This window comes from Ornithorhynchus anatinus, chromosome 3 (genome assembly GCF_004115215.2).
Source record: "Ornithorhynchus anatinus isolate Pmale09 chromosome 3, mOrnAna1.pri.v4, whole genome shotgun sequence".
NCBI classification, from domain to species: domain Eukaryota; kingdom Metazoa; phylum Chordata; class Mammalia; order Monotremata; family Ornithorhynchidae; genus Ornithorhynchus; species Ornithorhynchus anatinus.
Window position 1 is genome coordinate 65,446,638 of NC_041730.1, and position 13,191 is coordinate 65,459,828.

The 13,191-nt window shown below is 47.3% G+C and overlaps 1 protein-coding gene across 3 annotated transcripts in view; it reads right to left on the reverse strand.

The window, feature by feature from the left end:
* The window catches only part of MYO5B (myosin VB), a 360,820-nt gene that overhangs the window by 11,904 nt on the left and 335,725 nt on the right, over positions 1–13,191 (reverse strand). For 2 of the 3 annotated variants that reach the window (XM_029060231.2, XM_029060229.2), the window contains 6 exons: positions 8,916–9,009; positions 7,127–7,270; positions 5,483–5,634; positions 3,401–3,490; positions 2,204–2,354; positions 768–1,053 (listed from right to left, as the gene is read on the reverse strand). In XM_029060231.2, coding sequence (XP_028916064.1) covers positions 768–1,053; positions 2,204–2,354; positions 3,401–3,490; positions 5,483–5,634; positions 7,127–7,270; positions 8,916–9,009 — 917 coding nt within the window. The remainder of the gene's footprint in view (positions 1–767; positions 1,054–2,203; positions 2,355–3,400; positions 3,491–5,482; positions 5,635–7,126; positions 7,271–8,915; positions 9,010–13,191) is intronic. The other variant, XM_039911492.1, reaches the window with a different exon arrangement.

The following is a 13,191-nucleotide window of genomic DNA, read 5'->3' on the forward strand; positions in this document are numbered from 1 at the left end:
TTTAATGTCTGTCTCCTCCTATAGAATGAAAGCTCCTTGTGGTCCAGGATCATGTTTATCAACTCTGTTGCTTTGTAATAATAATAACGTTAATTTTGATATTTGTTAAGAGCCTTCTTTGTGCCAGACATGTATTAAGCACTGGGGTGGATACAAGCAAATCGGGTTGGATGCAGTTCCTGTCCCACGTGGGGCTCACAGTCTTAATCCCCATTTTACAGATAAGGTAGCTGAGGCACAGAGAAGTCAAATGACCCAAGGCCACACAGCAGACCAGTGGCAGAGCCGGGATTAGAACCCATGACCTTCTGAATCTCAGGCCTGTGCCTTGTCCGCTACGCCATGCTGCTTCCCAAGTGCTTAGGGCAGTACTCTGCACACAGTAAGCATTCAATAAATACCACTGATGGATTGATTGATTGACAGACTCATGTGTCAGGCTCTGAGGAGGATCAGAGGGTAAATCGATTTAGACCCCTTTGCCCTCTAAACCCCTCACACTGCATTGTTCCTCCTCCCTGGCCTCAAGTGCCTCGGAAGGCTGGGACTCGATTTCCCCTTCGGTCCCAATCTCCCTTCTGTATGGGTGTGTTTATACACGCAGATATCGGTGAGTCATTCTTGGATTTTCAATGGGGCTGCTGCCCTCTGCCAAATTTCCCTATCCCAACTCTGCTCTGCAGGGATCGTGTCTGACTGTGGCACCTCGATTTGTGTCCCGGAATCCCCCTTTCCCAACCCCCCCTTCCTTATCCCCGTTCCCGTACCTGAGCTGCATTCCTGTGCTCCACGAACAGACATCCTTCCTCAGAAGGAGATTGTTGAGGGCCACAGCATTGATCATGTAGAAGAGCTGCTTGAAGACCTGCTGAATGATCTCGGGGTCGAGACCCTGGTCACACATGATGCTGTGAAAGGAATTCATCTGGCGAATAATGGCATCCAGGCAGTAGGAACTGTCCCCATCCACCATGCTGGACGACCGCTTCCTGTAGCCTGTGGGCTTCACTCCAGACAGACCCTGGATGCTTTCATTTTCCAACATGGCAGACACTGGAATGAAAACAGATTGGGGGTGAATGGATCCCAGAGAAGATTATGTCTTTCCCATAAAGGGGAGGCACCATAGCCTAGTGGAAGGAGTATGGACCTGGAAGGCAGGAGACCTGGGTTCTAGTTCTGGTGCTACCATTTGCCTGTTGGGAAACCTTGAGCAAGTCACTTACCCTCTTTATGCCTCAGTTCCTTCCTCAGTAAAATGGGGATAAAATAACTGATTTCCCTCTCTCCTACACTGGGAGCTCCCTGTGGGTCAGGAACTACCTTATATCAGCATTTCGCACAATGCTTGATTCAAGTGCTAAATATCTTCATAACATTCATATTCATTGCAGTACACTGAAGCACTCTGTTCTCAGATGATCTGGACTTGCAGACATTCTGGGTTTTAAATCCTCTTCACTCTTGGCAAGGGGAGAGGGGACTGACATCAGACTGGCTGTAGATTGTAAGCTCCTCGTAAACTCCATGTCCACCAACTCCTCTGCATTCTACCAAGTGGTTAGCACCAAGAGCTTGCAATGTGGTCTTTTGCATAACCTGTTGCTTAGGGGTTTCTCTTGTCACCTCTGTTCCCAAGCTAACCTCTGGAACTCATCGTTCCCTTTGCCTCATCTCTCACCTCCCAGATGGCTGCAAATCCTGCTACAGGGAGAGAGAAAAGTTAAGGTGTGTTGCCCCAACTCTGGGCAGTTTATCTCCCTGAACTCTAATAGGAGTGGGAGCTGGTGGCCTGGGTTCCAGTCCTGGCTTTAAAGAGGGACCCAAAGGGGGCCTTGGGGCAGATCATTCCTTCTCTTATTACCTTGTTTTGACTTTCTGTTCAGCCAACAGATTGCTGAAGATGTGCACAGCCTGGCTTCCTGGGGTAGGTGAGGGAGGGAGGACATATCGGCAGTGCATAAGAAGAAAAGGAAGGCCCAGGGCAAGGTGACTGACTACTCTTTCCCCACTGATTTCTGTCCGACCTCAAAAGTATCGCTTGCTCAGTGCTACGGTGCTGGGTGCCGGAGGGAAGCGTCATGTCTTGCCCCTCCTGGGGCAATCTGAGGTCAGGTGCTTGATCCAGGGAGATGCGGGGGGGCTGGGCCCTGAGACCCGGCCCGGAGGGGAAGCAGCATCGATCATGTTTCCAGGGGCTTACCTATCATAGGCTGCAGCATGCCCTCCGCGATCTTGATGAGCTGCTGATAGATCTGGATGGAAAGGTCACTCAGCACCTGGCGGTATTCGGTGAGGTCAAAGTTCTTGAGGCAGTGTTCGTTCTGCTTGGGGGTGTTCTGGGTCATGAAGCCCTGTCCGGGAGAAGGGATCCAGAGAGTTTCAGCAGATGCTTTCTTTCTCCTCCTTTCACCCACCCCGGCCTCACCCACCAGCAAAATATAATCCCAAACCATCTGTGCATCTGGATTTCAGCCTTCGCTATCAAAGAGATCCCCTTCTCTCCCTTTAAAACCTCCCAGCCTAAGGCATTTCAGTGTACCCTGCCTTGGAACATCAGTCTTGATATTTTTTTTAATGCTTGAATTTCAGGATTTGTTCCCTGGGTAGTTTTAGAGGCAGGGTGGGGAAGCTGGACTGTTGTAGCAGAATGCTTGGCCTGACAGGTGAGATGGTATAACATCATCCTTCTTTCCTTGGATCAATGTTATGCTCAGTGCCCTTTGTCATTAGGGAATCAGTCAATGCATCAATAAGTGAAGCAACATGTCCTAGTGGAGAGAGTACAGGCCTGGGAGTCAGAAGGACCTGGGTTCTAATCCTGGCTCTGTCACTTTTATGCTCTGGTAGAAAATCAATTCACTTCTCTGTGCCTCAGTTATCTCATCTGTAAAATGGGGATTAAGAGTGTGAGCCCCATAGGAGACAGGGACTGTGTCCAACTTGGTTTAACTTGTATCTAGAAGCACCATGCTTTAGTGGAAAGAGTACGGGCTTGGGAGTCAGAGGTCATGGGTTCTAAGCCCGCCTCTGCCACCCGTCAGTTGTGTGATCTTGGGAAAGTCACTTCACTTCTCTATGCCTCTATTACCTCATCTGTAAAATGGGGATGAAGACTGTGAGCCCCACGTGGGTCAATCTGATTACCTTGTATCTACCCCAGTGCTTAGAACTGTGCTTGGCACATAGTAAGCGCTTAACAAATACCAACATTATCATTATTATTACCCCATGCTTAGGACAGTGCTTGGCACATAGCAAGTGCCACAAGTAGTATAATTATTATGAAATGCTGGAAAGCAAAATTTAGGTGGCACTGAGCTTTCACATGGAAAGAAGAACACATTCCTTAAATTGATCAAGCCACAGTGACATTTTGGTCAGGTGGGCTGGTTCTCACCTCATCTCCGCTGTACTGTTTTAGGCAATGGAGGAGGCGACAGGCATTGGACAACCAGAACGATGTCATCTCGAAGTCTTCGTGGTGCTTCTGGAACGGAGAAAAGAGACACCCTCAGAGACTGTTGTTTTTTTATTGCACTCGCTGTTGTCTTGTACCCTCCCAAATGCTTAATACAGTGGTTTGCACACAGTAAGTGTTCAATAAATACGACTGAATGAATGACTGCCGTTCAGCCCTACACCAGGAGCGGAGGGCAGGGAGAAGCTCTGCCAGACCGCTGGGTCCCTCCCCATCCCTCTAGACTGAAAGCTCACTGTGGGCAGGGAACTTCTCTACCAACTCTTGTTATAATGTACACTCCCAAGCGCTAAATACAGTGCTCTGCACACAGTAAACGCTCAATAAATACCATTGATTGATACGCAGACGGGAGCCCTGGAAGTCCCACAAAATGCTGGGGATATCGTGGCAGTTTCTCTCCACAACTGCCACTGCAGCACTTCTGCATCTCCTAAGCCCATGAGTACTCACCGCTCTCCCACCCCCCACAGTACTTCTGTGCTTATCTTTAAACTTAGTTGTTTCCCTATCTTCATTTATTTTTCAGTCTCTTTGCCTAGATTGTATGTTACTCGTGGGCAGGGATTGTGTCTATTAACACTACTGTCCTCTCCAAAGTGCTTAGCCAATACTATCTGAGCGAGTTTTGATGCTACTCCGAAAAGGATTTAACTTGCTCATTTTTTTGTTGCCATTTTTAAATTATGGAATTTTAACTCATTTTACTTTGATTGATCACATTCTTATTCTTCTACATCTGACAATTACTCTGCCTTGCTTCAAATCCTTACTGAAGGCACATCTCCTCCAAGAAGTCTTCCTTAAACCCTCTTTTCCTCTTTTTCAACTCCCTTCTGTGTTACCCTGACTTACTCCCTTTATCCCAGCTCTGCCACTTGTCAGTTGTGTGACTGTGGGCAAGTCACTTCACTTCTCGGTGCCTCAGTTACCTCATCTGTAAAATGGGGATTAACTGTGAGCCTCACATGGGACAACATGATTCCCCTGTATCTCCCTCAGTGCTTAGAACAGTGTTCTGCACCTAGTAAGCACTTAACAAATACCACCATTATTATTCACCTCCCCCGTCCCAGCCCCACAGCACTTATGCACATATCTGTGATTTATTTATATTAACGTCTGTCTCCCCCTCTAGACTGTACGATTGTTGTGGGTGGGAACGTGTGATGTATTGTACTCTCCCAAGTGCCTAGTACAGCACTCTTCACACAGTAAGCACTAAATAAATATGACTGACTGCTCTCCCCCACTTAGACTGTGAGCTCCTTGTAGGCTAGGAACTGCATCTTGATTTGATTTTCGGGTAATTTCCCCTAGCAGTTAATACAGTGATTTGCAAACTTACAGAGTTGAATAAACATTAGTAGCCATAAAGGTCTTTCTGGGGTCTTTGCTTCTTCTTCAGTCTCTTTAAGATGGCCTCCTAGACAGAAGACACTAACTAAACTTGACACCCAACACAGCTGCATGGAGAGCGATGCTCTTCAAGCCAATATTTGCAAAATTGGTGACCTCTGCCATCTCTGAGGAGAAGAGGGACTTTTGTTGCTACTAGTAGGACAGGGATCACTATCACTTTAAGGAGGACAGGACCTTCTGCTGTAACTTTGTGGAGGACAGGGACTCCTCGTGCCACTTAGAGGAGGACAGAGGCCCCTGGTGTCACTCTGAGGAGGACAGAGGCCCCTGATGTCACTTTGAGGAGGACAGGGACTCCTATCACCTTAAGGAGGAGAGAAATTCCTGTCACTTTAAAGACAGATACCCCGGTCATTTTGAGGAGGACAGTGACCCCTGTGGCTTTGAGGAGGACAGGGACCCCTGATGTTTTGAGGAGAACAATGATCCCTGTCGCTCTGAGGAGGAAAGTGGCTCCTGTTGCTTTTAAGGAAGGATGCTTCTAGGAATCTTTTTTATTTCTGGCTGAGCTTGTGCAAGTAGGAAAAAAATAGGGAGGCAGTATAAGTTCATCAAGTTCATTTCAATCCAGGCTTTTACCTTTAGGACTTTCTTGATGCCATTGATGGTGGAGGTGAGCAAGGAGTGAACCTTCTGGTCATCGTTGATGTAATCTGCATGCCTGATGCACATGTAGAGGATGTAGGCGGGGAGACACGGCACTGTGCCTAACAGAGTCTGGGGCTTCAGATCTGTCAAATAAGAGACACTGTCAGGTTGAGGAGGGAGGCCCTCTGTGCTAAAAGTGTTTCATTCATTCATTCATTCAATTGTATTTACTTAGCGCTTACTGTGTGCAGAGCACTGTACTAAGCACTTGGAAAGTACAATTCAGCAACAAATAGAGACAATCCCTGCCCACAACGGGCTCACAGTCTAGAAGGGGGGAGACAGACTTCAAAACAAGTAAACAGGCATCAATATAAATACATTGAATTATAGATATATACACATCATTAATAAAAATAAACAGAATTATAGTTACGAATATGTACAAAAAATATTCATAAGTGCTGTGGGGCGGGAGGGGGGTAGAGCAAAGGGAGCGAGTCAGAATGATGGGGAGGGGAGGGAGAGCAGAGGAAAAGGGGGGCTTAGTCTGGGACTTTGTTTCAAAGTTTCAGCGTTATAGAGTTCCAAGTTTCAGAGACCTTGTTTAGAGTGACTCTCCTCTAAAATTGGATTACATTTCCTATAGGGGAGATCAGTGGTCTTACTGAAGATCGGGTTCTCTGGAAGGCTGAGATTTCCTATAAAATAGTCTCCTACCTAAGCTCTGGGCAGTCCCTAGAGGTGTGTGGTTTTAAGGGTCAGGGATCACTCTGGCCACTGTAGCAGCTCCATGGCCTTGGAAGTGGCACTGTGGGAACTGGGATTGGTTGTCAAAGGCGAGAAACATAATGGCTCCTATTGGGCCTTTAAGTTGGGTACTACCTGGGGAGGAGAGGGCAGGGCACAGCAAAAGCAGAGGAGGCTGTTCTCTCCTTTGCACCTTCCCAGCTCAGAGGCAGAATCAAAATCTCCACACATGTTAGTGCAGCAGCAACGCGCTGGCTGAAAAACCAAGCGACTGCCGTGTCCCGCCTCATTTCCCAAGCACCCATCACTCGAGCTGTACAGCCTAAATGAGTTTAATTAAAAAGCACATTACAGCACCCGTCCATCTTGATGAATGTGGAGGAAGACTTGCTCTGTTTCTTGGGCTAAGGTCCCTATCGCCCCGATCGAAGACGGGTCCCCCAGCAGAGCTCTATGGCCATGGTTCAGTCAGGCCACCTCCCTCCACTCCACTTGATTAAATACAAGCTCCTCTGTGATAGGTGCAGTGGGAACGTGAAATATTCTACCCGCAGGAAAGCACTGAAGCCTCCCTCCTATCAGAATCAAATCTAAGTCTGACTTAACCCCGCATCTAGTCTCTTGCCTCTCCGCTCCATTTCATCTCCCTGGAAGCCTCGGCTGCCCACCGAGACGCCCTGCTCCCTCCATTGGGTGGACCCCCTTCTCCCTGTGAAGCTTACTTACTAAGATTTAGAAGGACCCAGAGCCAAATCTGAGGCACTGGCTATTCCACTGGGCTGACTGTCCGAAAAATACCAAAGGCACAAGAACCGTTGATGAGCGGGAGGTAAGGACTGTGTCCGGGAGCAACAGACAGACAGGAAAATCAATGGGTGCTCTGACCTGTGACCAGATTTCGGATGAGAAGCGGCTCATCTTCTTTGTAGTATTCCAGCATCCCTTGGAAATCCTTCTCCTTGCGCTGGACGGCAACCTGTCTGTTGAGCTCATGCCTCTTCCTTTCACTCTGGGCTAGTGCCTGGGCTGCTGAATGGGGGATGAGACGGAGAAGTAGTCCAAGGGAGTGTCAGAACAAATGTTTAGCTATTGGGCTGAGCTCTACCCTGCAGCAGACCACAGCCTCAGGACACCTAATTGAATCACTCATTTCCCCAGCTCCAGTACAGCTGAGCACTGACTATGGGCTAAGCACTGGAGTAGGTACCAAATGATTACAGCGGATACAGTCCCTATCCCACATGGAGCTAATTTAAGTGGGAGATATTTTATCCTCATTTTATAGATTAGAAAACTGAGGAAAAGTGATTTGCCCAAGTTTACATAGAGACCAGTGATGGAGATGGGATTAGAAAGCAGGTGTCCTGTCTCTCAGTCTTGAGTCCTCTCCAGGAAGCCACACTGCTTCTCCATAGTGCAAATGATCCATTAAAGGACAAGCAAGAGAAGCCTGGATTCCTGGATCCAAAAGACAATCTCAAAAGTCACTCCCCATCTCCAAACAGACGTCACCTAATCATTCTAGAGGGATTGGGGTTGGTTTATCCAATAGGAAATGGGAAACTCCCCCATCTGCTCTCATCACTGCTCATACCACTGGGAAGTTCTCTCTCATGTAAATCCTAAAGTGATTGTTCTGGTTCTAGGAAGTATGGAACAAGAGTGAAAACTGCAGCGAGAAAGACTTCAGATAGACATGAGGCAGGACTAGAAAGCTAGCATGGTCTAGTGGAAAGAGCATGGGACTAAGACTCAGAAGACCTGGGTTCTGATCCTGACTCTGCCGCTTCTCTGCCATGTGACCTTGGCCATGTCACTTAACTCCTCTGAGCCTCAGTCATCTCATCTTTAAAATGAGAGAATAAGGCTGTGAATCCCACATGGGACAGGGACAGTGTCCAACTTGATTAACTTGTATTCATCCCAGTGCTTAGTTTAGTGCTTGGCAAATATTAAGCACTTAAATGCCATTATAGAGGAAAAAAAGAAAAAAAAAACTAGTGATAAGGGCTGGGAGACCTGAGGGAACAGCCGTATGATCAAGCAGTTAGGGAAGCAGTGTGACCTAGTGGATAGAGCATGGGTCTGGGAGTCGGAAAGACCTTGGTTCTAATCCCACGTGAGCTCCACATGAGACAGCGACTGTGTCCAACTTGATTAGCTTGTATTTTCTCCAGTGTTCAGAATAGTGTCTGGCACACAGTAAGCATTTAAATACCACTAAAAAAAGCTGTAGGAAACCTGGAGAACTATCATTTGTCAGGTGGGTATCAGGGAAACTGCCATCTGATGAGACGATTTTGTTCACGTTCCCCTCCTAGCAATTCCTCTCTCTCCATATTGCAGGATGGCAAACAGGGCCAGTGACGAGGGCCAGCCTCAACCAGTGGCTATCTGTTCACTGACAAGAAACTCTACAGGAATCCTTTCATGCCAGAGATGGTTCGAGAGTCACATCCCTTAGCCCCAGTCCAGGAAATGAGGAATCTGAGATGACGTTACAGCCTCACAACTGACTCTGCCCTCACTGTGCCCAGCAACTGAGAGAGCTCGGGCCAAACTGCCAGGGTTACCAAGAAGGTGAAGCAAAGTTACCTTGTAATGCTCAGGAAACGGGATTTCTGGTTCTCCACATCAACTTCCCAACCGGCTGCTCAAACCCCATGTCACTTACCTTCTAGATCCTGGACTTTCTTCATGTAAATCTTCAATTGCTTCTTCAGTTTCTTCTCATTTTTTTCCAGTTTTTCCACTACTTCCTTAAGGTCCTGAAATCAGGAGTAGAAAAATAAAGTTAATCCTAACATCCCCAAGGAAGGGAGGGGAGAAGCACTTGTCTCATACTGCATGGGCTGGCAGCTTCATCTCCGGCCACCTGCGGGTCGCTCCAGCTACCCTTTCCCTCTGTGCCCGTTGCCCGCTGTTCAGGCCCTCGGGAGTGTTGCACCATTCACTGCAAAGATAAGGTGGATTCCCCACTCAGTGACCCTTCAATCAAGCTTCCACATCTTTCTCTCTTTCTCTCTCTTTATGGTATTTGTTAAAGTGCTTACTCTGTGCCAGACACTGGGGTAGATATAAGCTAATCAGGTTGAACACAGTTCCTGCCTCGCAGAGTGCTCACAGTTCTAATCCCCATTTTACAGCAGAGGTACCTGAGGCATGGGGAAGTTAAGTGACTTGACTAAGGTCACCTAGCAGACACATGGCAGAGCTGGGATTAGAAGCCTTCCCAGCCCCACAGCACTTACGTACATATCTGTAATTTATTTATATTAATGTCCGCCTTCCCCTCTAGACTGTAAGCTCGTTATGGGCAACGACTGTGTCCGTTTATTGTTATAGTGTACTCTCTCGAGAGCTGAATACAGTGCTTGGTACAGAGTAAGCGCTTAACAAAATACCATTATTATTAACAACCAAACGACCCCAATTCTCTGGAGTCAAAGAACCTCTGGCTCCTCCCTTTATGCCTCCATTCAAAGAAAGACTAGTGAAGCCTTCTTGTTCGACTGTCCTGCTGCAAAAAAGAGCCCTGTGGTTCCAGCCCTCTAGACTGTAAGCTCACTGTGGGCAGGGAATGTATCTGCTTATTGTTATATTGTACTCTCCTAAATGCTTAGTACAGTGCTCTGTACACAGTAAATTCTCAATAAATACTATTGAATGAAGTCCACCCTATGAGGTCCAGCTCGGGGGTAGAAGAACTGGTCTCAGGACAAACCCGGTTTGAAAAACCAATGGGTTGGCGCTGTAGCCTCTTGGGAGTGAGGGAGAGGAAGGGGAGAAGGAGGAAGAATGAGAGAAAAAGGAAGGGAAAGAGAGAGAGGGGAAGACATGATAAGGGAAAGGAGGGGAGGAGAATACGAAAACAGAGAGGAGAGAAGAATAGGAGGAGAGGGGAGAAAATGGGGATGAATGGAAAACAAAGGGAAAAGAAAATGAGGGAGAAAAATGTGAGAGGAACCACTTCCACACATCCCCTGCCCCTGACAAACTCACCATATCCCTATTCTCCTCTCATTTTCACCCCCATACCCCCATCCCCAAAAATCCCCATTAACACCTCATCCCAAGCCACCCATCTCAAATTTGGCTGTTCTCTCCCGAGGGGGCTTTCCCTTCTCCGTCAGTCAGTCGGTCAATCACATTTATTCAGCACTTACTGTGTCCAGAGCATTATACTAAGCATTTGGGAGAGTACAATATAACAATGTATAGACACATTCCTTGCCCGCAACAACTTACAGTCTAGAGGGAAAGACAGACATTAATATAAATTACAGATATGAACGTAAGTGATGTGGGGCTGGTAGCGGGGGATGAATAAAGGGACAAGCCAGGGCAATGAAGAAGGAAATGGGAGAGGAGGAAAAGAGGGTTTAGTAAGGGAAGGAGATGTGTTTCAGTAAGGCTTTGAAGCTGGGGAGAGTAATTGTCTGTTGCATATGAGGAGGGAGGGAGTTCCAGGCCAGAGGTCCCAGCCTTAGCGGTAGGTGGAGGTTCCGGCCCGCTCCTCACCCACAGTGCTGTTTTCACACCATCTCATTCCCTCCATCTCACGGGGCAACATTGAACGCCGACTTCATCTGGCTCCTCCAGCCATCGAGGCTTCTAGCTGACCTATCAATCTCCTGGTGCCACATCTGCATTCCTGAGTCACTTTGATGTTTTTTCTCTTCTTCCTATTTCATTACCTCACAAATGGTTGGGTACTACACAATCTATGCTGACGATCTAGCTGACCCTCCTATACCACCCCCAAATCAACTCGGACACACACTACCTTTCTTCCCTGCCAGCTCCAACCTCTGACCCCACTAGAGATTTTACCTTCCACCTAAAGCCCCCCTGAGCAAATGGGACCATGTCTAATTCTTACCTCTCTATTCCCTCCCAGCACATAGTGCCGTGCTTAGCTCACAACAAGCACTTAATAAATATTACTATTATTATGATGATATTTTTGAAGAGCTATTTTCCAGGCACCATTCTAAGTGCTGGGGTGGATACAAGTTAATGAGAAGAGACACAGCCTCCATCCCACATGGGGTTCACAGATTAAGTAAGAGGGAGAAGGATTTAATCTCCATTTTACAGTTGAGGAAACTGAAAGTTGAGGCACAGAGCAGTTAAGTGATTTGCCCAAGGTCATACAGCAAGCAAGCTCATTGTGGGCAAGGAATGGGTCTGTTTATTGTTATATTGCACTCTCCAAAGCTCTTAGTACAGTGTTTTGCACACAGTAAACTCTCAATAAATATGACTCAATGAATGAATTGGCAGAACAGCGTGGTGCAGTGGAAAGAGCACGGGCTTTGGAGTCAGGGCTCATGAGTTCGAATCCCAGCTCTGCCACTTGTCAGCTGTGTGACTGTGGGCAAGTCACTTAACTTCTCTCTGCCTCAGTTCCCTCATCTGTAAAATGGGGATTAAGACTGTGAGCCCCATGTGGGACAGCCTGATTCCCCTGTGTTTATCCCAGCGCTTAGAACAGTGCTCTGCACATAGTAAGCGCTTAACAAATACCAACATTAAATTAAATTAAACCAGGATTAGAACCCAGGTCCTTTGACTCCCAGGCCCATGCACCTTCCACTATGCCATTTTGCTTCACTACTACTAAACCCTCAAAGCCTCTCCCATCTAACCCCGATGACCTTGCCACTTACCTAACTGGAAACATAGACACTGTACAATGTGCACTTCTCCAAGCCCCTTCCTTGCCTTTGAAAACCCCCATACTTCCACATCCTTGTCAATCTCTTCCCCAGCTGCCCTATGTGAAGAGCTCTCCGGCCTGCCCGCAAAATCCACCCCAACCCCTCTCACCTCTTGAAATCCCTGGCTTCCACTCTCCCTCCCTCTCTGCCATCTTTAATTCTCTGGTTCCTCCCCCTCCACTTTCAAACATGCTCCCTTTTGCTAAAAAAAACCCTTATTTGGATCCCACTCCTCCATTTTCATTAAAACTCTTTAAATGGGTGGTACACACGTGCTGCCTTCCCATCCTCTTTTTTTTTTAAGCGCTATTTGCCTGGTATGCTAAATCCCAGAGTAGAGATAATTAGTTGGAAACAGTCCTATCCATCACCTCTCTTCTTGCTCCTTTCCTATCAGGCTTTCACTCTTCTTCACTCCACCAAGACTGCACTCTCCAAGTCCACCAGTGACCTCCACAAGGCCACACCCAATAGATTCTACCCTGGGCCAATCCTCTTCGAACCCGTGGCCGCCTCTGACACTATCAACCATTCCATATTCCTGGAAATGCTATCCCATCTGTGGTCTACCTGATGTACAACTCTCCTGGTTCTCCTCCTCCCTCTTTCACTTTTCCTCCTCAGTTTCACACTAGGTCTTCCAGTTCTCACCTCCTAACTTTGAGAAGGCTCTGTTTCAGACCCTTTTTACCTTTCTTACCCTACATTCACTCCCTCGGGGGCCTCATGCACTTGCACAGCTTTAGCTACCACCTCTATCTCTACGCACAACTGGAGAAGCAGCATGTCCTAGTGGATAGAGCATGGCCCTGACATTCAGAAAGACCTGCATTCTAATCCCAGCTCTGCCACTTGTCTGCTGTATGACCTTGGACAAGTCACTTCACTTCTCTGTGCCTCTGATGCCTCATCTATAAAATGGGAATTAAGAATGTGAGCAGACGGTGGGCACCATATGGGACAGGGATTTCCTTGACAGCCCCTTTTCCCTTTTTTTACGTTACTTGTTTAGCACTTACTATATGCCAGGCACTGCATTAAGCACTGGCTTAGATACAAGCTAATCAGGTTGGACACAGTCCCTGTCTCATATGGTGCACCCAGTGCTTAGTACAGTCTTGGGTACATAGTGAGTGCTTAACAAATGCCATATAAATATAGAGACTCCCAAAACGACCTCACCAGCCACCAACTCTTTTCTCCTATACTATCATGTATTTCCTCTTA